General features: G+C 51.0%; 2 protein-coding genes across 9 annotated transcripts; both read right to left on the bottom strand.

Moving 5' to 3' along the window:
* Window positions 1–1,456: 1,456 nt before the first annotated feature.
* Window positions 1,457–8,968, bottom strand: LOC309435419 (uncharacterized protein; the record flags this gene model as incomplete). Its single annotated transcript, XM_082043613.1, has 5 exons — window positions 1,457–6,153; window positions 6,325–6,432; window positions 7,065–7,191; window positions 7,862–8,023; window positions 8,627–8,968. 5 exons carry the CDS (start codon window positions 8,966–8,968, stop codon window positions 5,066–5,068), a joined length of 1,827 nt encoding a protein of 608 aa, XP_081899739.1. The 3' UTR covers window positions 1,457–5,065.
* An 8,004-nt stretch (window positions 8,969–16,972) lies between these two features.
* LOC309437814 (uncharacterized protein) lies at window positions 16,973–25,475 on the bottom strand. 8 transcript variants are annotated; one of them, XR_014183634.1, is made up of 6 exons: window positions 25,040–25,475; window positions 24,252–24,378; window positions 23,511–23,618; window positions 21,539–23,341; window positions 20,928–21,107; window positions 16,975–20,812 (listed from the first exon to the last, which is right to left on the bottom strand). XR_014183634.1 is itself a non-coding variant. In XM_082048547.1 (6 exons), the coding sequence occupies exons 1-5, from the start codon at window positions 25,220–25,222 to the stop codon at window positions 21,010–21,012; spliced, it is 2,319 nt and encodes a 772-aa protein (XP_081904673.1). In that variant the 5' UTR covers window positions 25,223–25,475; the 3' UTR covers window positions 16,976–20,812; window positions 21,003–21,009. The 8 variants fall into 8 exon arrangements, 4 of the variants coding, with proteins under 4 accessions (XP_081904670.1, XP_081904671.1, XP_081904673.1 ...); XM_082048547.1 differs by having other exon boundaries at window positions 16,976–20,812; window positions 21,003–21,107; XR_014183632.1 differs by having other exon boundaries at window positions 16,973–19,615; window positions 20,604–23,341.
* Window positions 25,476–27,069: the final 1,594 nt, after the last annotated feature.

The following is a 27,069-nucleotide window of genomic DNA, read 5'->3' as shown; positions in this document are numbered from 1 at the left end:
CCATGGATACGGCCATCTCTGCCATATGGGGAAGGAGGTTTAAAGGAAAGCTGAGCCTGTGTGAGAGGGCCTGAGTATTTTATACCCTGCTCCTTAAGGGCATCTTGGTCTTGTACTTCGGTGGTGCACCATACCATCTTTGGTAGAACAATCTCAATCCCAAAACATCCAGTAAAAGAAAGATCAATGCAGAAGGAAGGCAGTTTTATGATAGATGGGAACGCAAATGTGTGTTTGTGTTTCAAGGGGAATAAACAGTATGTCTTTTGTGTTATGAGACAGCGTTGGTGATAAAGGAGTGCAATGCACATCAGCATTTTGAGACCTAACACAGAACTAAATATGCTAAATTTAGCCTTCAACAACAACAACAACAACTGGTGCAAGAATTGCAAGGCAGACTGCAATCGCAACAGAATATAAAGAGCAGAGCTGTAGCCAAAAATGATGTAACAGTGAAAGGTAGATGATTGTGGCCGAAGAAATTGCTGGAGCTTCCAAGTGTTTTCCAGAGGGTGCATTTTTGAAGCAGTGCACGCTAAAGGTGTGTGAGCAGGAGTGCCCCCATCAAATACACACTTTTGCAAATGTCAGTTTGTCAAGAAACACCATGGCAAACCGTGTTAAGGAACAGGCAGGAAGTCTGATGAGAGAGTTGGACGAAGAGGCGTGTGGTGATCTGGCTTTTTCATTACCCGTTGATGAAAGCACAGACAACGCAGACACAGCGCATCTATCCGTTTGTATAAGAGGTGTCAAGGCAGACTTGTCTGTCACCGGGGAGCTCTTGGATGTCATTGCCATTCACGGAAGACAACAGGGAAGGACATACTTGATGTGGAGGAGAAGTCCACAAGTAATCATAAATTACCCTGAGAACAGCTGCTGGGGCTAATGACTGATGCCGCACCTGCAATCTGTGGAGAAATAACAGCCTTGGTTGGACTAATGAAGGAGAAAATGCAAAAAGGTAACTGTGACACACCTCTGATAAGGCATCGTTGTGTTATCCGTCAAGAAGCTCTGTGTGGTGTGTGCACAAGTGCAGGCACGTCGCAGGAAGAGCCAGAGGCCACGAATGCATTTGCAAAGAGCAAGTTTTCTCTTAGTTCCCTCTTGACCGGGGGATCTCCGAAGTAGCACCTCAGCTCCCTCGCAGAGGTAACACAAGCGGGGACGCAGGCGCTGGTCAGTTCAGCCCTGGGAGAAGATCACTGGGCCTGCCGAGCTCGCCTGTATTTCAAGGTTCCAGGCAGGCGCAGCCTCCCGCTCTTTCTCACAACAGCACAGGAATCTCAGGCACAGTGATAAGTTGTCTAGAGTTTCTCACAGGCCTATGTGAGGTCCTACTGTGGAGGTTCTGCTCGTCAAACATACAAGCTCAGCAAAACCATTGCTGTGATGCATGTGCTTTTTCTACAGACAGCTGCAAGTGACTTGAGCGTATTTATATTTAACCAAACTCCTCGCCATTCTTCTGCTATATTCCCATAGAATGCACATCCAGACCGATCAACAAGGATCTTCCATGCCATCAGCCTCATGCTTTGTATTTGGAGACTCGTGATCTGACGGCTGCTGACAGAGTCAGGATGGAGTTGGGGCAGAGTTGGGACAGACAGGGACAGAGACCCATTCTGGTTCTGCTCCGTTTCGGGGAGTTCTGTTTGGGAGTGTCATCCGTTCAGCCTTTGGCCATCCTGCCGTGTTGCAGGGAACTCTGAGCCTTTCAGCCTTTTGGGAACGCTGATGTTCTGTAGCTGCTTTGCTTTACTCAAGTGCAAGTTTGTTGAATATGAGCAGAACTTGACAACACACAGTTAGGGATTTCAGCAAATTTAGCTACTAACTAATGCAAACTAGACAGTATACTAAAAATCACACAGTCTTAGACTTCTAAGTGATTCATTCCATTTGGAACATATTTCTTGAAGCTAAATGACTGATACAAATGTTGTGGTTGAGACGGACAAACAACATGGACCAAATTCTTTCAAGATGAAAGTAATAGGTGCCATTTATTGCTACAAGTGCATTTTTATACAATTCTACCAGTTCATGTGTCTTTTCACCTTTGGTTACAAGTTACAGCACTAACATCTCATTGGTTAATTTTTCTATCATCCATGTTATTCTTCTATCCCCTTCTCTCTCACGGGTACACCTCTCCTCTCTCTGGATACTCCTTTACTCCCATTCTTTAGCATCTCAATATCTCAATTCTTGCATTGCACCTTTGGGCCGCTTACTGCTCAGCCAGGTGGAGGTACCTCTGGGTCTCCCTGACAAAATAGGTCAGTGCGTGCTGGAGCCCCATTGGCACCCGCCCCCAAGCCACTGCAGCGAGCTGGACTGGGCAAGGCCTTTTTTTTGTTTGTTTGTTTGTTTGGTTTGGTTTGGTTTGTTTTTAGTGTCTCATCTGGTGTGCTACAGCTGTTATTCCAAAACCTGGATTCTTTACATGATGTGCATACAGAAAAACCAAATCCAGCACACCGAGATGAGACACAGCCTGTCACAGAGTTGCGCAAGTCTGAATGCTGGAATAAAGGTAGCATGCTAGAGAAAAAAAAATAACAGCTACTACACACAAAATTTTACCATCACATTCACGCAGTAAAGAACTAAATTACTTATGATCTTCTGTATTATCACAAAACGCACATTTTGAGTCAGTGGATTCTCATGATTTAACAGACTGTGAACTTATCGTACCATATAACAAAGACCTACCAAAATTGCAACATGCTTAAACCGATACCCACAAAGAGAACAGGTTAATGAGGAAAGCATCTTGCAGACGTCAGCAAGTTTACTGTGACCTGTGTGTTATCAGTTAACTCTCTCTCAGCTTGTTGACGTTCAAACCGTTCCAGCTGTAAAACTGTCTGTAATGATCTAATGATCTCTCGTAGAGATTTATTTTGTCCTGCTCTTCTCACCTTAAAACCAACATTAATTGCAACAAAATTCCATTCTCCGGATACTTTTCCCAATCATTTAACGTAAACAGCAGCGAACAGTGATTTCATTATTTAACAAGATCTTCCTTCCCTATAATTCCGAGTGCTTTCCTAAGTTCTAAAACACCTCCCAATACTGAGTTTTCAGGAACACAACTGAAAACAATTATTCCTGACCCCATCTTGCAAGTAAAAACCTTGAGAAGGGGGAGAGAGGGAGGGGGAGGAGGGGAGGAACGCACAGGTCTGCTTGAAAACAATTAACTCACATTCCTGACAAGCTGCTTGATTTTCAGAGAGGCAATACACAAGAGCACATAATATGTACTGTAAAACTTGCAAATAACATGTTGATAGCAAACATTAGCATTCTCTACTGCTAATTTCAACACCAATGCTTCCTTAGCTTCTAAGTTTTCAACCTGCTTATTGATGGCCTCTTGAAGATGGTCAATAAATTGCATGTAATTCTCACTGGGACCCTGATTAATAGTTGCAAATGATTTGGCTGCATTGTTGGTTTCAGGCACCTTTATCATAGCTTGATATGCGAGGTCTGTTGACTGTCTCAGGATTTCAGAAAGTTATCGTGCTTGTAGTTGTGGTGTGTCAATTAGTGTCTCTTCCAGAAACGCACAGGGTCCCGTGGTTTAACTGTAATCGAAACTGGGGGTAAATCCCAGCTCTTTGGTAAGTTCGGTTTACGCTCTGAAACTCTACCCCCACCCTCAGGAATTTGCTTTGCAGCAGCGTGGGAGGGAGGCGGGGGCAGGTTGGGGGGACCCAAATCTGGAGGAATTATGTTATTTGGCTCAGTCTGGCTCACCACGGGGGGGTCGTCCCCACCTAAATCTCCAGGCAAGGGGGGATAGGAATAAAAAATGTCCATTTTTTTCTTCCGCGACTGATAGCAGCGGGGCAGAGGGTTGAGCTGTGATTAATGGCGGTGACGCAGACGGCGGAACCGCGGTTGATGATGGTAGAGGAGAGGTTCGAGCCGTGATTCATCACAGCGGAGCAGTCGGCCGAATGCACCGCTCTGACTGGTGCTCCGACCGGTGCTCCGAGGGCCCCTCCCGAGATCGCACATAACCCAACGCTGTTTTTTCATGTGAGTCTTTCATAGCTTTTATCTGATCTCGGGGCCACACATACGTACGCTCCTCCTTTATTCCTTTTAACTTTCCAAAAAAGTGCCGCGGATCCTTATCCGTGTCAGATAATATGGACTTGGGCGGTTTTGACGAATCTTTAGTAACAGGGGGGGTCGGAGTAGTACTTAATCTTGCTTTTTTCTCCGAATCTGGCCCAGGAGAGCCAGGAAGACCATTCCCCTCCACCGCCTCTGCCTGTTGCTTTTTTAACTCATTCAGAGTGTCTAATAACAAGCGCCAGGTTGTTAACAGTTCAGTTGCTTCCTTGGACCCTTGGGTAGCACTATCAAACAGTTTATCTCCCAAGTCCATCCATTGTGACACACTAAATGCTGTCACAGGATTAACCTCTAAACCTTGTGCTTTGCCCCATAGTAACATTTTTCTTAAAGTCAGTTCTGGGAGGCTAACGCCCTGCTTCTTCAGAAGCAGCTTCCATGTGGATAATATAGTACCCTCTTCTTTAGATAAGTTTCAGCCCCCCTGTTCCCGGTAGCTCACCTACTCCTTAGCAAGGTGTCTTTTCAACGATCCGGATCTTCGGCAGCTCTGCGCAGCTGCTCTCATCAGCTGTACCGGGCTCCGTCTCTACAGCTCTTCTTCGGCTGTTCACAGCTTCACGCTGTCACCTTGTTAGGCGAGATCCTCTTCAGGCAGGATCACGTCGGGGTCACCATATGTCGTGGTTGAGACGGACAAACGACATGGACCATATTCTTTCAAGATGAAAGTAATAGGTGCCATTTATTGCTACAAGTGCATTTTTATACAATTCTACCAGTTCATGTGTCTTTTCACTATTGGTTACAAGTTACAGCACTAACATCTCATTGGTTAATTTTCTATCATCCATGTTATTCTTCTATCCCCTTCTCTCTCACGGGTACATCTCTCCTCTCTCCGGATACTCCTTTACTCCCATCCTTCTCAAGAGCAAATCTTAATATCTCAAGGCTGATTTCTAGTCCCATATTTTCTGTCAAGGATTCCACAGACCCGCTGCAGTTTCCCACACTCCTCCCTGGTGTGGATACGCTGGTGGATGATGAGGGTACACTTAACTCTGAACCTCTTGCCGCAGTCAGTGCAGGTGAAGGGCTTCTCCCCAGTGTGGATGCTCTGGTGCCCAAGCAGGCTTCTTTTATGGCCAAAGCTCTTACCGCATTCCGTGCAGGTGAAGGGCTTCACCCCGGTGTGGATGCTCTGGTGCCCAAACAGGTTACTCTTCCGGCTAAAGCTCTTGCCACAGTCGGTGCAGGTAAAGGGCTTCTGCCCAGTGTGGATGCCTTGGTGGTCGATGAGGTTCTTCTTCTCCCTGAAACTCTGGCCACAGTCATTGCAGGTGAAGGGCTTCCCCCCGGTGTGGCTGCGCTGGTGGATTATCAGGGTCTTCTTCTCCCTGAAACTCTGGTCACAGTCATTGCAGGTAAAGGGCTTCTCACCAGTGTGGATGTGCTGGTGGATGATGAGCTTCTTCTTCTCCCTGAAGCTCTTGCCACAGTCAGTGCAGGTGAAGGGCTTCTCCCCAGTGTGAATGTGCTGGTGAATCAGGAGGCTGCTCTTGTGGCTAAAGCTCTTACCGCACCCAGTGCAGGTGAAGGGCTTCTCTCCAGTATGGATGCGCTGGTGGATGATGAGTTTGTTCTTCTCACTGAAGCTCTGGCCACAGTCAGTGCAGGTGAAGGGCTTCTCCCCGGTGTGGATGCGCTGGTGGATAATGAGTTTGTTCTTCTCACTGAAGCTCTTACCGCACTCAGTGCAGGTGAAGGGCTTCTCCCCAGTGTGGATGCGCTGGTGAGTCAGCAGGCTGTTCTTGTAGCTGAAGCTCTTACCGCACTTGGTGCAGGTGAAGGGCTTCTCCCCGGTGTGGATGCGCTGGTGTATGATGAGATACCTCTTGGTGCTAAAGCTCTTGCCACAGTCGGTGCAGCTGAAGGGCTTCTCCCCACTGTGAATGTGCTGGTGACTCAGCAGCTGCTGCCTCTGGACAAAGCTCCTGACTCCCTTGACCTCCCTCTGGGTCCCGGGGCCAACAGCTGCTTGGGAGGAGAAAACCGGGTCAATGGCACCGACATCATGTCCATGTTGGACACCTCACCATGGGGAGCAGCAAGGGCACCCTGCCAGCCCCACACACTTGCAGTTGCATGCATCACCAGGGTAAGGAGACAGTGCAACCTTGACCCCCCCTGACCCTGGGTACCAACCTGCCAAAGGTGTCTGGTGCCTCTGCCGTTCCCGAGGGGGCTCTGGCACGCACGGTGTCTCTTCTTGCTCTATCTTGCAGATGATCTCTGGCTTAACGTTGGCCCAGCCTGTCCGGGGCACAGAGAGAAGCCCCCTCTCCCGCACTGCTGGGACAGCAGCACCGGCCCCCGCACCCACAGCCCCAGCATCCCCCCCACCCCGCTCCTCTCTCCTGTCCCTGCCAGGCTGCGGCTTCAGCCCCCACATCCCTGCACCTACAGCCTCCTCTCGCCTCGCCCTGTCACCTCGGCCACTCTCCTGCAGTCAGGACACCTGGGAACAGCTCAAAGCTGCACCTGGGAGGTTTAGACTGGACACAAAGAAGCATTTCTGTACTGAGGGGGTGGTGAAACCCTGGAACAGGCTGCCTGGAGAGGCAGTCGATGCCCCAAGCCTCTCCCTGTTTGAGAGGCATTTGGACAATGCCCTTAATAACATGCTGCAGTTTGTGGTCAGCCCTGAAGTGGTCACACAGTTGGACTAGATGAGCACTGTAAGTCACTTCCATCTCAAATACGCTATTCCATCCCATCCCATTTTCTCTCAGGAACACTCTCCACAGGAGGCTGCCTGGCAGGGTCAAACTTGCAATTGCAACCACCACGTCAGCTCTTGGACAGCCCTTTCAATGGCTCCAGCTCACTTAAACAGATGAATTCTTACTTGACCCCAGCCCAACATCACCAGAGAGAGTCCTCACCCAGCGAGGCGACCATCTTGTAGTTCTTCAGCATCACCTCCCGGTAGAGCTGCCGCTGACAGCCCGACAGCTTTGCCCACTCCTCGGGGGAGAAGTAGAGCGCCACGTCCTCAAACGTCACCGACATCTGCAGCAAGAAGCACACCCGGCTCAGCACACCCCACCGCATGGTTGCTAAACACCTCTGCCGAAATCTCACTACTGCCAGGCAGAGCCCCACTGGCACCAGGGGCTTGGGCATTCCAAGGGGAACACCGGGAGAGCTCAGATAATCCTGCGCAAGGAAAGGCTGGGGGCAGAGGGGCAGTGTTGGCACAGCCAGGTGGCACAGTAGGGTCACTGGAGTGTGGGGTATGGGGGGGCTCTCTCAGCACGTTGCTGGGTTGGGGGACACTCCACCAGCTGTGCCAGGAGAGGGGCAGGGCTGGCAGACTTACAGGCAGGTTTCCCCTGTTCATGCCAGATCGGGGATCCACACCAGAGGAGCAGGGACTGTGCCCTGTCCCACACCCACGCCACAAACACGATCACCCACCAGGACCGGACACAGCACCATGACACAAGGGCTGGCCCGAGGCCTGGCAGCAGGCACGCTCCTGCCTGCCCCTGCCCGTGGTGCAGCTCAGCGGGCAGGAACGGGAGCACCCTGCACCGCACCGGGGCTCAAAACACTTCGCACGCACACAGCCCCACAGCAGCAGGTCCCAGGGGCGTTTTGCCACTGCTGCACCACAGCACCAACCATGGCAATCCCAGCCCGTGGTGTCCCCAGAGCCGGGGCCGTGCCTGACCCCCACCTTGCCGCAGAAGCCTGGAGCCCGGCGCGTCGCTGCTCTCGGCGCGGAGATGGAGGCCCGTGCAGGTATTGATCCGGGAAGAGGGAGGCAGGATGCTCCGGATTCCACACGAGGTGCCTGTCCCGTCACCAGCCGCACCAGCACAGCCAGGACAGATGGTCCCTGCAAGCACAACATTTTCATGAAGAAATCAGGGGCACAAGTTCACTCACCTGCCCACAGCTGCCTTCCCTGCACCCCGAGCCTTCACAGCTACGGGGAGAATGACCCACCAAAGGATCCAAACAGCTTGGGATAAAAGTGAGAAAGAGCCACGAAAAGAAAGGTGTTTCATAAGACTCCGAGTACCCAAATCTTCCTCCGGTGCCCCACAGGGGCAGCAGGAAGATGTGCGGGGTGTACCGGGCGTTTGAGCACCCGGCCCAGCCCCAGCCCAGCCCTTCCCAGCGCCGGGGCCGCCAGGGCCGGATCCAGGGGAGCCCGGGCGGCTGGGACACGGAGCAGCGTGTCCGCGTTGCACGGGGGCCACGGGGCGAGCCGGGGAAAGGCCGGAGCGCCGGGGGGAGCCGGGACCTAAGGGGAGTGAGGGGGGGGTCCGGCAGGGCGGGGGGGCGGCCGGCGGAGGGGAGAGCACGGGAGAGGCCGTCGGGGCCGGGGTCCCCTCCGCCGGGATCCCGCGGGCCAGTAGCGCCCATTCCCGTGCCGCGGGCCCGCCGCCCGCCGCCCCTACCTGCGCCGGGGCCGCGCCGCCAGCCCCGCACGGACAAAGGCGGCGCCGGGAGCCGCCGGCAGCGTCCGCCCGGGAGGGCCGCCCGCCGCCGGGGCAGCACGGGAGGTGTAGTCCTGCCGCTCCGCCCCGCTCGGCTCGGGGGGGCGGGCACCGGGAGCACCGCTGTGTCCTTGCGGCCCCTGGCCCTGCCCGGCCCCCCCCTGGCCACACGGGTCCCCTGCAAATGGAGTCCTGGGCTCGGGGCACCGAGACACGGCGGGACACGCCGGCTGGTGGGGACAGGCCGGGTGGCTGTTGGCAAACATTCCTTTGCCTTTTCTACTCGGACGGGTCCCATCTCCCCCTCGCAGGTCAGAGTCATCACTGTGTCCCATCATCGTGAAAGACACAACCCTGGTGGCAGCACCAGCCAAAAAGCCAAGTGTTGACTCACATAATGTGTGTACTCTGTAGGTAGTTAGGGTTTGGCGGCCGGAAGATCTCGCACTGTACGGAAAGGTAGTAGCCCCTCCCTAGGTAGGTAGAACCGTGAGGTAAGCAGACGGAAGTGACGTTGTAAACTCAAGGTATATAATGCTGTGTTACCTGCCAATAAATGCCACCTGCCGTCCACCACATTGGTGTCTGCGAGCTGATGGACCAAGCGACCTGGGGTTGGTCGCCGTGCTGTTCCTGAACCAGGTCGCCGTTGCCCCCCGTTAGAGGCAACAAGTGGTGCCGAAACCCGGGAAGAATCGCCTGGACTCAGGTGAACAGCGGCCGCAGCGGCAGGACCAGCCCGGCGGGGGGGACGCCCCCAGAGCCGCGAGGAGGATGGAAGCCCTTTTGAAGATCGTATCTCAGTTACATAAACAATGGGGTATTGATTGTAAGCCTAAAGATTTTACTCTCGCAGTTGCGAGGCTTTTACAGATTGGGGTTATTGAACAGCTGGCGGAGGTGTGGGACAAGTGCACTAAAGCGCTTGCTGAGGAAACGAGGTCCTTGGGTAGTGGGAAAAACCTTAAGTCATGGGGGAAAGTTGTAGAGGCTCTGCAGAAGGCTAGACGAGCGCAGGAAACCTGGAAGGCAGCACAGGCTTGTTTGTTGGCCTCCCCACAACTGGGGGTTGGGGCGGCTATGCAGACTATGCATCCCCCAGATAGTGACGATCCCACAGAGCCTAAAGGTCTGCAAGAGGGCGACCCCCCCGAGGCGGCCACGCAGACCCTGCACTCTCCAGATAAGGACGATCCTGCTGAGCCCAGAGATCAGTGAGAGGGCGAAAACGAGGCACAGGAGCGAGCTAAATCTTTTTGGGGTGGTTTAGTCGAGGAAGCCAGGCGTGCTGCTGAGAAATCAGAGTGAAATAAATATCTTACGCTTTTTCTATAGATAAACAACATTTAATCCAATTCCTTGTATTCCTTAAACACGTGTTCATTAGAGCATAAGCAAAACAGCGCTGGGTGCACTGGGGATTCGCTCCGCCCAACACGCACACCTTTAAACAATAAGAAGTGTGCTTAAATACAGTCAGGTATTACATATTCATAATGAACCCAGGAACGCCTATACATATTCATAACCTTTCCCCGCTTCTGATTAAAATGAGTCTCAGATACCCATTTCCATAGACCCTCCCCTGTGGCGCCTGCTCAGTGCCACTTGGTGAATTTGAGGAGGGGTCTTTGGGGGTCTGTGGATGAAGGCTCCTTCAGCTTCGTCACAGTGAACTTTTTACCTTTGGCTCATTATGTTGAATTGGCTGGAACCCAGGTTGCCAAGTCGATTGAAACCAGACTGGTGCCCCCTTTTGCTGTAAATCTTGGTTATCTTGTCTCCTCAAGTTTACAGCTAGGTGCAGTAAAACTTCTGATCTTGGCATTCGATGGGGTTCTGTTCTTCTTAACATAAAGCTCTAAACTAAGCATTTATTGTGTGACTAAGCCTTAAAGTGTTAGTTAGTAGGCACCCATTATATGTTTAGTTAACCCTTAAAATGTTAGTTCCCTCTATCAGTGATACAGAGAGCAGAGCGCAGGGTGTTGCAGAGACCAGCTCTGCAAGCGCCTCAGTTAAATTCCTCACAGCTGTAGCTAAAATTCTCTCTCCAGGTTTCTATACTTGTTTTCGAACTTCCTCTTTATGGTGGTCATATTCCCAATCATCCTATACATACCAGTAATTCATTTGTCCAGGACATCTCTTTTCTAGGTGAATTTTAGTTACAATCTGCCAGTCTTCTCAATATAAGGTCATTGCATGCTTTTCTTGACAATCTTGCTGTTCCATTAATATTTTCCCAGTTTTGCAATACCTCGGTCAAGGGCGTCCCCTTCTCTATGCTGAGTTTTATTTCCCATCCCGTTGAGTCACGAGGTTCAGAAAGGACCCCCTTGCTTTCCAGACTCTTTCAGAGAGGAGTTTAGGTGCGGCTGGATCCAGTCCTAGTCTCAGACTTGGTCAACGGTTTATGTCTAAAGGATATTTTCCCATTCTCAAGAGAGACTTGAACCCCCTCTTGTGTGCACTTTACAATGTTCAGGCCACACACTTTGCACTCATAAACATGCTGCAGCAAGGGAGGAATGCGAACCCACCCCGGTATGGAGGAAGATTTAAACTCCCTACAGTTTTTATATGTACAAATTTAGATCCTGGCATAGCCAGTCATCTTCGGATCTGTATTTTGGCCAGAATACCTTCCTCTCTCTTATGGGCTCTTTTGTCCAGACAAAACACCATGCTTTATCATTTTTTATTCATCCTTCCGTTTTTGTACGTCACACGTTTCCCCAATAGCTTAACACCCTCCCTAAAGTACTGTATGGAGGAATGTTATCATTTTTCCTTTACATTTCCTGTTCTGAGTCCCGAGGCTTCTCCTTCCACATCATCTCCCCTCTCAGATTGCCCCGACCACCAAGTCTACTTTCTTACCTTGGTCTGTGCACAGAGTTCCCTGGTCACTTGTATTGTGCCTACCACTTTTTCCTTTCCCCTTTCTCCTATGGATTGCAGGGATCCGCCTTTTCCAATACAGCCTCAGGATTTCTGTCGGTCTCTCCTGGAGTCCCCACTGATGATCCACAGGACCGTTGAAATCAACGGGGCACCTTTCCTATCGTTCGGCGATAGGGACCCCCGAGATGACGATGTCTCTCCCGGTCGAGCCCCCAGATCTGTAGGAAACAATGCTTTTGCAAATATGATAGGCCCAGCCAGCATTTTTAATAACGATTTTGCAAGGCTGGGTGTTCTACATAAAGACAGGCACAGTTAATAGGGCAAAAAGCTCCTGCTTATATTCCTCCAAAATCCCAGCCGCAATTTCCCTTTGCTGTTCCCCACTGGTTGGGAACATCAGGGTTTACTGACTATCCGGACGCTTGCCTCAATTTACATACCATACCCTTCCCCCTAAATTAACTTGTAAATACAGATATCTGTATATATTCCGGGAAGAGACCGTATTTTACATTAAGGTTTCATAGTCCTATGTCTCTCGGTCCTCCCACCAAAATTAACTTGTAAATACAGGCATTAGTATGTATACAGGTATCAGGATATATTCCGGGAAGAGACTGTGTTTTACATTATGGATTCCTGGTCCGACGTCTCTCGGTCCTTCCCCCCTGCTGGGCTCAGGCGCCAGGTCCTCAGTTCTGTAAAAACAACAGTTCTGTATTAAATGTTCCTTACAATTTTCCTCCTCTTCTTTTTACTTTTGTTGGTTTTGCATTATCTTATGATACAGTCTAGTAGGTGGCTTAAAGCCGGGACAACATATTTTCACATTTTTCTCCAGGAGTTATACATTCAGCATTGCTTCTTTCTTCTTGTTCTTTTAGCAGCATCATTTTAGCAGAGCACGGCAGTGGCCCTAAAGGCATTTGCTTTGATAGAGCTGTCTCTATAAGGCGTTGAACAAGTCCTTGGACACACGGAATGACGCAGCATGCTGTAGAAATTAGTGCTCCTGCTACTACGATTAAAGAAGTAAAGATACATACTATCATTTCTTTCAATTTTCCAAAACAAGATTCTAACCGTCCCGTGAGTGAACTATCTATTCCTGAATTCTCAGCCAATTCTGCTGCTAAAGTCGTTGAGTCCTTGAGTCTGGTTACAGTGCCGTCGGGGGCAGTATTGGTTGGGATAAAGGTACAACACCTCTCTCCTAACATTACACATGCATCACCTTTGTCTGCCAGCATCATATCTAGGACCATCCTATTTTCCCATGCCATTCTACCAGTAGCATCTAATCTTCAGCGATTCCATCAACTGCTTGTCTAGTATAATTTATAAATTCTTGTTGGTTATAATAAATATAATTTATCCAGTCAACATTCGTGTTTATAGTTACCAACCAAAAGAAAAAGGACTCAAAAACCGCAGCTCCTTGATTTCTTGATTTGTGTTTGCTGGGGACCCCTCTGGGGACCCCAATTGAATCACGATAAAGTCTGTCGTCAAAGGAAAACCCCAAGGTTTTTCTGTTGCCCTGGTTAATCACCGTGTTCAAATGCCAGGGCAGAAGGAATTGCCAATGAAACAATGTCACAGGTACCTTCCCAGTGGGGAGTAAAATGGAATGAAGTGTCATCTTCCCGCAGTACCACCAAAGATCCACTCAAGAAGCATTTGAGGACGTATGAGGACCAACTTCCCGTGACTCTACCCACCTCCTCATGTTCCTAGGAACTTGGTATCATTCCTGCCCTGTCGTGAGAGACAGGCAGTACGATTTCCAATGATTCCTGAAAATGCCAGGGGACACTATCTCCCCTGTGGTGCAGGTCACCTCCCCGTTTACAGAGTTACAAAATGTTTGGTTCACTGATGCCTCTGTCAAATGAGAGGGAAAACGTGGAAATACAAATATAAATAGAAACCAATGAAAAATAATCAGAGGGCGAGGGTAGCACCCAGGTGGAAGAGTTGGTAGCAGCTTGGAATGTTATCAAACACGAGGCGCAATCTCTTTCTCCTGTCTACATCTCTGCTGATTCTGTTCCTGTCTTTAAGGGGTGCAGTGAATGGCTCCCGTTCTGGGAGCAAAATGGGAGGGAGGACAATCGGGTACCTGTATGGCAGAGAGAAAAATGGCAAGAAATATTAACCTTCGGGAAAGAGCGAAATTTTGCGGTGGCTTGGGTCGCTTCCCATCAGAAGAATGAGACTCCTGCCAGCCGATGAAAGAGCAAAGCAGATGAGTCGGCCAGACTTGCTCCCCTATGGAATGACCCTGAGTCAGAAGATTGGGAAAGGTTATTATAATGATTACACCTCTAAAGGGGACAGACTGGGGCTCAAGATCTTTACTGAGAAGTCCAAGACCATGATAACGATCTGAGTGTCCAGCTCTGTGATGATCTAACATGAAATAAGAGATCCATTAATAAGTTTGATACAGCTCTAAGAATTGACACTGGCCAAAAGTGGGGAAAAGATGAATGGACCCACAACAGACCATACAAAATATACAAACCCAATCTTTGATTTCCCGGGTAGGGCAGCGTTGCCCGGCGGAGCTGGCGTTGCTCCAGCAGCTGCAGGGCAGCACCCGGATGTCCTGGGCTGGACTCCGCAGCAAACGGGAACTGGATTCAGGGATGCAGCGTCTGGAACCGGGCCTTGGATCACAGGTACGACAGGCAGGGTCCTCTTCAGATTCCGGGCATGGTTGAAGAGACCGAGACCCTCGTGATCTCCCACTTCTAGTGGGTGTATGATGTGTATGGGATGGAATACTTAGTTGGTCAGTTTTGGTCACCCGTTCTGTCTGCCCCTCCTTGCAAATACGCCTTCTTACTTATGGGACATGCAAAGTTCACCAGTAACCTTGGCTGCCATAGCAATAAGTCTAAACCTGTGTGGCTTCTGCATACCATTGCTACCATTATTGGCTCCGGAGTAAACTGTGTCTGAAAAAACATGCAGTCAACTTAATAAAACTGCAGTTACTTAGAAGAACTGAGCTGAAAGGAAATTTCACTGAAAGAGAAACTGGTCTTTTTTTTATTCGAACCAGGACAATCCGGCCTGGCACATTTTTCCAGCCGGCAGCAGTGCCGAGCTCCTCGCCCCCAGGCTCCTGCCAACGTGAGCAGCGTGTCCTGGGCAGCGTCTGACACGCTTTGTGCTTCTGGAGCAGAACGGCGGGAGCTGTGTCCCCAGCTACAGGAGAGTGTAAGAAGAGTAAGAGGTGAGACTGATGGGGGACACGAGTAACTGCCTCGGGGCATTGAAAGAAAAGACAGACAAGAATTATGCGGGGGGAGGGAGGGGGCAGTAGCGGGAAAGCCGTTCTCTCAACTGGGCAAACATTGAATTTTAAAATAAATCAGCCAGATCGATGAACTTTAGCAATTACATCTTATTTTCAAAAGCACCTGTAAAAAGATACTTTTTTCTATTAACCAGCAGCCAGGGTCCCACTCCTGAACTCTACACTGTCTTCCATGGATCCGGCCACCTCTGCCGTATGGGGAAGGAGGTTTGATGGAAAGCTGAGCCGGTGGGAGAGGGCCTGAGTATTATTTAACCTGTTCCTTAAGGGCATCTTGGTCTTGTACTTCGGTGGTGCACCCTACCATCTTTGGTAGAACAATCTGAATCCCAAAGCATCCAGTAACAGAAAGATCGATGCAGAAGGAAGGCAGTTTTATGATAGATGGGAAAGCAAATGTGTGTTTGTGTTTCAAGGGGAATAAACAGTATGTCTTTTGTGTTATGAGACAGTGTTGGTGATAAAGGAGTGCGATGCATGTCAGCATTTGGAGACCTAACACGGAACTAAATATGCTAAATTTAGCCTTCAACAACAACAACTGGTGCAAGAATTGCAAGGCAGACTGCAATCAGAGCAGAATATGATGACCAGACCTGTAGCCAAAAATGATGTAGCCATGATAGCTAGCTTGATTGTGGCCGAAGAAATTGCTGGAGCTTCCAAGTGCTTTCCAGAGGGTGCATTTTTGAAGCAGTGCACGCTAAAGGTGTGTGAGCAGGAGTGCCCCCATCAAATACACACTTTTGCAAATGTCAGTTTGTCAAGAAACACCATGGCAAACCGTGTTAAGGAACATGCAGGAAGCCTGATGACACAGCTGGACGAAGAGGCGTGTGGTGATCTGGCTTTTTCATTACCCGTTGATGAAAGCACAGACAACGCAGACACAGCGCATCTATCCGTTTGTATAAGAGGTGTCAAGGCAGACTTGTCTGTCACGGGGAGCTCTTGGATGTCATTGCCGTTCACGGAAGACAACAGGGAAGGACATACTTGATGTGGAGGAGAAGTCCTCAAGTAATCATAAATTACCCTGAGAACAGCTGCTGGGGCTAACAACTGATGCCGCACCTGCAATATGTGGAGAAATAACAGCCTTGGTTGGACTAATGAAGGAGAAAATGCAAAAAAGTAACTGTGACACACCTCTGATAAGGCATCGTTGCGTTATCCGTCAAGAAGCTCTGTGTGGTGTGTGCACAAGTGCAGGCACGTCGCAGGAAGAGCCAGAGGCCACGAATGCATTTGCAAAGAGCAAGTTTTCTCTTAGTTCCCTCTCGACCGGGGGATCTCCGAAGTAGCACCTCAGCTCCCTCGCAGAGGTAACACAAGCGGGGACGCAGGCGCTGGTCAGTTCAGCCCTGGGAGAAGATCACTGGGCCTGCCGAGCTCGCCTGTATTTCAAGGTTCCAGGCAGGCGCAGCCTCCCGCTCTTTCTCACAACAACGCAGGAATCTCAGGCACAGTGATAAGTTGTCTAGAGTTTCTCACAGGCCTATGTGAGGTTCTACTGTGGAGGTTCTGCTCGTCAAGCATACAAGCTCAGCAAAACTATTGCTGTGATGCATGTGCTTTTTCTACAGACAGCTGCAAGTGACTTGAGCGTATTTATATTTAAACAAACTCCTCGCCATTCTTCTGCTATATTCCCATAGAATGCACATCCAGACTGATCAACAAGGATCTTCCATGCCATGAGCATCATGCTTCGTATTTGGAGACTCGTGATCTGACGGCTGGTGACAGAGTCAGGATGGAGCTGGGGCAGAGTTGGGACAGACAAGGACAGAGACCCATTCTGGTTCTGCTCCATTTCGGGGAGTTCTGTTTGGGAGTGTCATCCGTTCAGCCTTTGGCCATCCTGCCGTGTTGCAGGGAACTCTGAGCCTTTCAGCCTTTTGTGAACGTTGATGTTCTGTAGCTGCTTTGCTTTCCTCAAGTGCAAGTTTGTTGAATATGAGCAGAACTTGACAACACACAGTTAGGGATTTCAGCAAATTTAGCTACTAACTAATGCAAAGTAGACAGTATACTAAAAATCATACAGTGTTAGACTTCTAAGTGATTCATTCCATTTGGAACATATTTCTTGAAGCTAAATGACTCGTAGAAATGTTGTGGTTGAGACGGACAAACGACATGGACCAAATTCTTTCAAGATGAAAGTAACAGGTGCCATTTATTGCTACAAGTGCATTTTTATACAATTCTACCAGTTCATGTGTCTTTTCACCTTTGGTTACAAGTTACAGCACTAACATCTCATTGGTTAATTTTTCTATCATCCATGTTATTCTTCTATCCCCTTCTCTCTCACCGGTACACCTCTCCTCTCTCCGGATACTCCTTTACTCCCATTCTTCTCAGGGGTAAATCTTAATATCTCAAGGCTGATCTCTACTCCGATATTTTCTGTCAAGGATTCCACAGACCCGCTGCAGTTTCCCACAATTCCCCCTTTTTTTATTTGTGCTAAAAATGCTGCCCTCATTGTCCACTGCAGAGCCCTTTGCAGCAGAGAAATCATGCATGGCAACATTAGTAACACAACCACAACAATCATCAAAACGATCAGTCCTGTTTTCACTACTGATAACAACCATCCTAAAAACCCTCAACCACTAAGCAATTTATTTAACAAATCCCATCAAAATCTTCACACCCATGTCCTTGAGCTAATAACAAAAAGTCTATCGCAGCTCTACTCTGCCGTGTGGCATGTCTTACAGAATCTACATCTAACAAAAGTCCACTTAAAGCCTTAGAAGTTCTGTTAGTTTGCTTAACCAGCCAGCATCCTAATTTTCTAAAATATTTAAAGCTTTTAGCTGTGCCAACACCAGATACAAGAGATCCTAAAACCCTTAACCTTGATCCCCAAAAATCTACATTATCATCACATTTATTTTGAATTTCAAGTAGTTCAGTAATAGTTACATTCCTTAGCTCCATTTACCTTTTACAATTTAGAGATGTCAAAAAACAGTATAAACCAGTATAATAAACATAAATCCATTATTCTATTTTCCTAGATCCAAATCAGTTAATATTCTAGCAACTCTTAAATACAACCTCTTCCAAATTCACATCTATCATAGCATTTTAACAATTTAAATGCTTTTCTAACAATATAAGCAATTATTCTAATGTGTAAGGATGCATCCTAAGGGGAGGCAAGGTGGAATTTTAGCAGTGGAACCGGTTCCCATTTTGTAATTATCTCCCCAAACATGATTCTTTTGGTACCAAATATGAATATGCAAACTAAAATACTGAGCTCAGATATGAAAACCATATACCAAGTTCAAATATGCAGACGGATCACAGTTACTCACAATATCTCATTTTTTTGCATTGCACCTTTGGGCCGCTTACTGCTCAGCCAGGTGGAGGTACCTCTGGGTCTCCCTGACAAAACAGGTCAGTGTGCGCTGGAGCCCCATCGGCACCCGCCCCCAAGCCACTGCAGCGAGCTGGACTGGGCAAGGCCTTTTTTTTGTTTGTTTGGTTGGTTGGTTTGGTTTGGTTTGTTTTTAGTGTCTCATCTGGTGTGCTACATCTGTTATTCCAAAACCTGGATTCTTTACATGGTGTGCATACGGAAAAACCAAATCCAGCACACCGAGATGAGACACAGCCTGTCACAGAGTTGCGCAAGTCTGAATGCCGGAATAAAGGTAGCATGCTAGAGAAAAAAAAAATAACAGCTACTACACACAAAATTTTACCATCACATTCACGCAGTAAAGAACTAAATTACTTATGATCTTCTGTATTATCACAAAACGCACATTTTGAGTCAGTGGATTCTCATGATTTAACAGACTGTGAACTTATCGTACCATATAACAAAGACCTACCAAAATTGCAACATGCTTAAACCGATACCCACAAAGAGAACAGGTTAATGAGGAAAGCATCTTGCAGACGTCAGCAAGTTTACTGTGACCTGTGTGTTATCAGTTAACTCTCTCTCAGCTTGTTGACGTTCAAACCGTTCCAGCTGTAAAACTGTCTGTAATGATCTAATGATCTCTCGTAGAGATTTATTTTGTCCTGCTCTTCTCACCTTAAAACCAACATTAATTGCAACAAAATTCCATTCTCCGGATACTTTTCCCAATCATTTAACGTAAACAGCAGCGAACAGTGATTTCATTATTTAACAAGATCTTCCTTCCCTATAATTCCGAGTGCTTTCCTAAGTTCTAAAACACCTCCCAATACTGAGTTTTCAGGAACACAACTGAAAACAATTATTCCTGACCCCATCTTGCAAGTAAAAACCTTGAGAAGGGGGAGAGAGGGAGGGGGAGGAGGGGAGGAACGCACAGGTCTGCTTGAAAACAATTAACTCACATTCCTGACAAGCTGCTTGATTTTCAGAGAGGCAATACACAAGAGCACATAATATGTACTGTAAAACTTGCAAATAACATGTTGATAGCAAACATTAGCATTCTCTACTGCTAATTTCAACACCAATGCTTCCTTAGCTTCTAAGTTTTCAACCTGCTTATTGATGGCCTCTTGAAGATGGTCAATAAATTGCATGTAATTCTCACTGGGACCCTGATTAATAGTTGCAAATGATTTGGCTGCATTGTTGGTTTCAGGCACCTTTATCATAGCTTGATATGCGAGGTCTGTTGACTGTCTCAGGATTTCAGAAAGTTATCGTGCTTGTAGTTGTGGTGTGTCAATTAGTGTCTCTTCCAGAAACGCACAGGGTCCCGTGGTTTAACTGTAATCGAAACTGGGGGTAAATCCCAGCTCTTTGGTAAGTTCGGTTTACGCTCTGAAACTCTACCCCCACCCTCAGGAATTTGCTTTGCAGCAGCGTGGGAGGGAGGCGGGGGCAGGTTGGGGGGACCCAAATCTGTAGGAATTACGTTATTTGGCTCGGTCTGGCTCAACACGGGGGGGTCCTCCCCACCTAAATCTCCAGGCAAGGGGGGATAGGAATAAAAAATGTCCATTTTTTTCTTCCGCGACTGATAGTGGCGGGGCAGAGGGTTGAACTGTGATTAATGGCGGTGACGCAGACGGCGGAACTGCGGTTGATGATGGTAGAGGAGAGGTTCGAGCCGTGATTGATCACAGCGGAGCAGTCGGCCGAACGCACTGCTCCGACCAGTGCTCCGAGGGCCCCTCCCGAGATCGCACATAACCCAACGCTGTTTTTTCATGTGAGTCTTTCATAGCTTTTATCTGATCTCGGGGCCACACATACGTACGCTCCTCCTTTATTCCTTTTAACTTTCCAAGAAAGTGCCGTGGATCCTTATCCGTGTCAGATAATATGGACTTGGGCGGTTTTGACGAATCTTTAGTAACGGGGGGGTCAGAGTAGTACTTAATCTTGCTTTTTTCTCCGAATCTGGCCCAGGAGAGCCAGGAAGACCATCCCCCTCCACCGCCTCTGCCTGTTGCTGTTTTAACTCTTTCAGAGTATCTAATAACAAGCGCCACATCGTTAACAATTCAGTTGCTTCCTTGGACCCTTGGGTAGCACTATCAAACAGTTTATCTCCCAAGTCCATCCATTGTGACACACTAAATGCTGTCACAGGATTAACCTCTAAACCTTGTGCTTTGCCCCATAGTAACATTTTTCTTAAAGTCAGTTCCAGAAGGCTAACACCCTGCTTCTTCAGAAGCAGCTTCCACGTGGATAATATAGTACCCTCTTCTTTAGATAAGTTTCACCCCCGCTGTTCCCGGTAGCTCACCTACTCCTTAAGCGAGGTGTCTTTTCAACGATCCGGATCTTCGGCAGCTCCTTTGACTGCTCTCATCAGCTGTACCGGGCTCCGTCTCCACAGCTCTTCTTCGACTGTTCACAGCTTTCACGCTGTCACCTTGTTAGGCGAGATCCTCTTCAGGCCGGATCAAGTCGGGGTCACCATATACAAAACACAAATTGGGCTCATCCAGTGATCTGAGTAACACCCGTGGGTTGAAATAAAGACAGTTTAATAGTACAGAAAAGAATGATGAGAATGCAAATGATGTAAGAATATACAAAACAAGTGATACACAACACAACTGCTCACCACACATGGACTGATGCCCAGCCCGTCCCTGAGCTGTGGTGCCCCAGGCCCACTGCCCCCAGTTTCTGTACTGACCATGACATCAGATGGTAAGGAACAGCCCTTTGGCCACTTCGGGGCAGCTGTCCCAGCTGTGCCCACTCCCAGCTGGCAGGGCACCAGAAGATGAATAGTCCTTGACTGCTCAGCATGAAACAAAACATTTGTGTATTAGAAACTTTGTTCTCATTTTCATTCCAAAACACAGCACTAAACCAGCTACTCAGAAAAACACATTGACTCTGTCCCAAACAAAACCAGGACATCTCCCCACAGCCACGCCCGCAGCAGCCCCCAGACCCCACGGGCCCTTCAGCAGCAGATTCAGGGGGTGCCGGGCTGCGGAGGCGGCTGCAGGCTGGGGGTGCCGTGGGTGCGCTGGTGAGCCAGCATGAGCCTCTCCTTCCAAAACCGCTTCTCGCAGACACTGCACTGGAAGGGCTTGGCCTCTGCCTGCCCCCCTGCTGGGGAAGGACCCTCCCTCTTCTGCTGGACACCCTCCAGCACAATATCTGGCCCCTTCGGCACACACTGGTGTCTCATCGGGTGCCACTTCTGCTTGAAGGTCTTACCGCACTTGCAACACTTGTACGGCTCCTCCCCGGTGTGGATACGCTGGTGGCTGATGAGGCTCCACTTAACTCTGAAGCTCTTGCCGCATTCCGTGCAGGTGAAGGGCTTCTCCCCAGTGTGGATGCTCTGGTGGATGATGAGGGTCTTCTTCTCACTGAAGCTCTTGCCACACTCGGTGCAGGTGAAGGGCTTTTCCCCCGTGTGGATGCGCTGGTGGCTGATGAGGGCCTGCTTTAATATGAAGCTCTTGCCGCACTCGATGCAGGTGAAGGGCTTCTCCCCAGTGTGGATGCTCTGGTGCCCAAGCAGGCTTCTCTTCTGGATGAAGCTCTTACCGCACTCATTGCAGGTGAAGGGCTTCTCCCCGGTGTGGATGCTCTGGTGCCCAAGCAGGCTTCTCTTCTGGCTGAAGCTCTTACCGCACTCATTGCAGGTAAAGGGCTTCTCCCCGGTGTGAATGCGCTGGTGGATGATGAGGGTCGTCTTTGCCCTGAAGCTCTTGCCACAGTCGGTGCAGGTGAAGGGCTTCTCCCCAGTGTGGATGCGCTGGTGGGTGATGAGAGTCGTCTTTGCCCTGAAACTCTGGCCACAGTTGGTGCAGGTGAAGGGCTTCTCCCCGGTGTGGATGCGCTGGTGGATGATGAGGGTCTTCTTCTTACTGAAGCCCTTGCCACACTCGGTGCAGGTGAAGGGCTTCTCCCTGGTGTGCATGTGCCGGTGGTTGATGAGGGTCGTCTTCTCCCTGAAGCTCTGGCCACAGTCATTGCAGGAAAAGGGCTTCTCCCCGGTGTGGATACGCTGGTGGAAGATAAGGGTATCCTTTGCCCTGAAGCTCTTGCCACAGTTGTTACAGGGGAAGGGCTTCTCCCCGGTGTGGATGCGCTGGTGTATGATGAGACGCCTCTTGGCGCTGAAGCTCTTGCCACAGTCGGTGCAGGTGAAGGGCTTTTCCCCCGTGTGGATGCGCTGGTGGCTGATGAGGGTCTTCTTCTCCCGGAAGCTCTTACCACACTCGGTGCAGGTGAAGGGCTTCTCCCCAGTGTGGACGCGCTGGTGGAGGACGAGGGTCTTCTTTGCCCTGAAACTCTGGCCACAGTTGGTGCAGGTGAAGGGCTTCTCCCCGGTGTGGATGCGCTGGTGGATGATGAGGGTCTTCTTCTCACTGAAGCCCTTGCCACACGTGGTGCAGGTGAAGGGCTTCTCCCCGGTGTGGATGCGCTGGTGGATGATGAGGGTCTTCTTCTCACTGAAGCTCTTGCCACACTCGGTGCAGGTGAAGGGCTTTTCCCCCGTGTGGATGCGCTGGTGGGTGATGAGGGCCTGCTTTCCTGTGAACCTCCTGCCGCACTCAGTGCAGGTGAAGGGCTTCTCCCCAGTGTGAATGTGCTGGTGAATCAATAGCCTGTTCTTTTGGCTAAAGCTCTTACCGCACTCATTGCAGGTGAAGGGCTTCTCTCCAGTGTGGATGCTCTGGTGCCCAAGCAGGCTTCTATTCTGGCTGAAGCTCTTACCGCAATGCGTGCAGGTGAAGGGCTTCTCCCCGGTGTGGATGCGCTGGTGGATGATGAGTTTGTTCTTGACACTGAAGCTTTTGCCACAGTCAGTGCAGCTGAAGGGCTTCTCCCCGGTGTGGATGCGCTGGTGGACCATGAGATACCTCTTGGCGCTGAAGATCTTGCCACAGTCAGTGCAGCTGAAGGGCTTCTCCCCACTGTGAATGTGCTGGTGACTCAGCAGCTGCTGCCTCTGGACAAAGCTCCTGACTCCCTTGACCTCCCTCTGGGTCCCGGGGCCAACACCTGCTGGGGAGGAGAAAACAGGGTCACTGCCACCGACATCATGGGCATGTTGGACACCTCCCCATGGGGAGCAGCAAGGGCACCCTGCCAGCCCCCCACCCTTCCAGTTGCATGGATCACCCGAGGCAAGGAGACAGTGCAACCCTGAACCCCCCTGACCCTGGGTACCAACCTGGCACAGGTGTCTGGTGCCTCTGCCGTTCCCGAGGGGGCTCTGGCACGCACGGTGTCTCTTCTTGCTCCATCTTGCAGATGATCTCTGGCTTTTCGGTGGCCCAGCCTGTCCGGGGCACAGAGAGAAGCCCCCTCTCCCGCACTGCCGGGACAGCAGCACCGGCCCCCGCACCCACAGCCCCAGCATCCCCCCCACCCCGCTCCTCTCTCCTGTCCCTGCCAGGCTGCGGCTTCAGCCCCCACATCCCTGCACCTACAGCCTCCTCTCGCCTCGCCCCCATCACCTCGGCCACTCTCCTGCACACAGGACACCTGGGAACAGCTCAAAGCTGCACCTGGGAGGCTTAGACTGGACACGAGGAAGCATTTCTGTACTGAGGGGGTGGTCAAATCCTGGAACAGGCTGCCTGGAGAGGCAGTCGATGCCCCAAGCCTCTCCCTGTTTGAGAGACATTTCGACAATGCCCTTAACAAGATGCTGTAGTTTGTGGTCAGCCCTGAAGTGGTCACACAGTTGGACTAGATGAGCACTGGAAGTCACTTCCATCTCAAATGGGCTATTCCATCCCATCCCATTTTCTCTCAGGAGCACTCTCCACAGGAGGCTGCCTGGCAGGGTCAAACTTGCAACTGCAACCACCACGTCAACTCTTGGACAGCCCTTTCAATGGCTCCAGCTCACTTAAAGAGATGAATTCTTACTTGACCCCAGCCCAACATCACCAGAGAGAGTCCTCACCCAGCGAGGCGACCATCTCGTAGTTCTCCAGCATCACCTCCCGGTAGAGCTGCCGCTGACAGCCCGACAGCTTTGCCCACTCCTCGGGGGAGAAGTAGAGCGCCACGTCCTCAAACGTCACCGACATCTGCAGCAAGAAGCACACCCGGCTCAGCACACCCCACCGCATGGTTGCTAAACACCTCTGCCGAAACCTCACTACTGCCAGGCAGAGCCCCACTGGCACCAGGGGCTTGGGCATTCCAAGGGGAACACCGGGAGAGCTCAGAGAATCCTGCGCAAGGGAAGGCTGGGGGCAAAGGGGCAGTGTTGGCACAGCCAGGTGGCACAGTAGGATCACTGGGGCATGGGGGGCTCTCTCAGCACGTTGCTGGGTTGGGGGACACTCCACCAGCGGTGCCAGGAGAGGGGCAGGGCTGGCAGGCTTACAGGCAGGTTTCCCCTGTTCATGCCAGATCGAGGATCCACGCCAGAGCAGCAGGGACTGTGCCCTGTCCCACACCCACGCCACAAACACGATCACCCACCAGGACCGGACACAGCCCCGTGACACAAGGGCTGGCCCGAGGCCTGGCAGCAGGCACGATCCTGCCTGCCCCTGCCCGTGGTGCGGCTCAGCGGGCAGGAACGGGAGCACCCTGCACCGCACCAGGGCTCAAAATATTCTCACTCACACAGCCCCACAGCAGCAGGTCCCAGGGGTGTTTTGCCACTGCTGCACCACAGCACCACCCACGGCAATCCCAGCCCATGGTATCCCCAGAGCCAGGGCCGTGCCTGACCCCCACCTTGCCGCAGCAGCCTGGAGCCCGGCGCGTCGCTGCTCTCGGCGCGGAGATGGAGGCCCGTGCAGGTATTGATCCGGGAAAAGGGAGGCGGGATGCTCCGGATTCCACACGAGGTGCCTGTCCCGTCACCAGCCGCACCAGCACAGCCAGGACAGATGGTCCCTGCAAGCACAATATTTTCATGAAGAAATCAGGGGCACAAGTTCACTCATCTGCTCACAGCTGCCTTCCCTGCATCCCGAGTCTTCACATCTACTGGGAAAAGGACCCACCAAAGGATCCAAACAGCTTGGGATAAAAGCGAGAAAGAGCCACGAAAAGAAAGGTGTTTCATAAGCCTCCGAGTACCCAATTCTTCCTCCGGTGCCCCACAGGGGCAGCAGGAAGATGTGCGGGGTCTCCCGGGCGTTTGAGCACCCGGCCCGGCCCCAGCCCAGCCCTTCCCAGCGCCGGGGCCGCCAGGGCCGGATCCAGGGGGCCCGGGCGGCTGGGACACGGAGCAGCGTGTCCGCGTTGCACGGGGGCCACGGGGCGAACCGGGGAAAGGCCGGAGCGCCGGGGGGAGCCGGGCCCTAAGGGGAGTGCGGGGGGGTCCGGCAGGGCTGGGGGGCGGCCGGCGGAGGGGAGAGCACGGGAGAGGCCGTCGGGGCCGGGGTCCCCTCCGCCGGGACCCCGCGGGCCAGCAGCGCCCATCCCCGTGCCGCGGGCCCGCCGCCCGCCGCCCCTACCTGCGCCGGGGCCGCGCCGCCAGCCCCGCACGGACAAAGGCGGCGCCGGGAGCCGCCGGCAGCGTCCGCCCGGGAGGGCCGCCCGCCGCCGGGGCAGCACGGGAGGTGTAGTCCTGCCGCTCCGCCCCGCTCGGCTCGGGGGGGCGGGCACCGGGAGCACCGCTGTGTCCTTGCGGCCTGTTATAAATGAAGACAAGTTTTTAAGCCAATTACTTTTATTGAGCAAGCGAATTTAAAGCAAGCGGTAATTAGGCAAAACAGCGCTGGGTGACCGGGGGAACTCTGTTCCGCCACGGGCACACCCTCCACTCTTTGTGGGTGCTTATATAAGTTTTACACGTGTTCATGGATTGGTTGATGCTGTTCGCGGGCTTCCAGCAGCTCTCCGGATTGGTGGAAGGTGTTGCTGTGGGAGAATTTGCTGTTGAAAATGTTGCCTTTTGAGCCACTGGATGTCGCTGGTTTCTGGCTTGAAAAAGCTGAGTCACTGGGGGGGGGGCTTGTCCTATTTGACCTTGCTGCCTTATCCAGGCATTCAGGCCTTAGTTTAACTGCCACCACAAAGTTTTACAAAACATAACCAAACTTGCACAAACACAGTTACTGCTCACAACAACATACATAATATAACACAACATACATAATACAACTGAGTTCCACTTGATTTGATCAACAATAACAATTTTGATCATTTACTTATTACACGGCCCCTGGCCCTGCCCGCCACCCCTGGCCACCCAGGTCCCCTGCAAATGGAGTCCTGGGCTCGGGGCACCAAGACACGGCGGGACACGCCGGCTGGTGGGGACAGGCCGGGTGGCTGTTGGCAAACATTCCTTTGCCTTGTCTACTCGGACGGGTCCCATCTCCCCCTCGCAGGTCAGAGTCATCACTGTGTCCCATCATCATGAAAGACACAACCCTGGTGGCAGCACCAGCCAAAAAGCCAAGTGTTGACTCACATAATGTGTCTGCTCTGTAGGTAGTTAGGGTTTGGCGGCCGGAAGATCTCGCACTGTACGGAAAGGTAGTAGCCACTCTCTAGGTAGGTAGAACCGTGAGGTAAGCAGACGGAAGTGATGTTGTAAACTCAAGGTATATAATGCTGTGTTACCTGCCAATAAATGCCACCTGCTGTCCACCACATTGGTGTCTGCGAGCTGATGGACCGAGCGACCTGGGGTTGGTCGCCGTGCTGTTCCTGAACCAGGTCGCCGTTGCCCCCCGTTAGAGGCAACAAGTGGTGCCGAAACCCGGGAAGAATCGCCTGGACTCAGGTGAACAGCGGCCGCAGCGGCAGGA

The sequence above is a fragment of the Streptopelia decaocto genome, assembly GCF_964273445.1.
Source record: "Streptopelia decaocto genome assembly, chromosome: 1".
NCBI lineage: Eukaryota > Metazoa > Chordata > Aves > Columbiformes > Columbidae > Streptopelia > Streptopelia decaocto.
The sequence above is the reverse complement of the archived record's forward strand: the minus strand, read 5'-3'. Positions and strand labels throughout refer to the sequence as shown.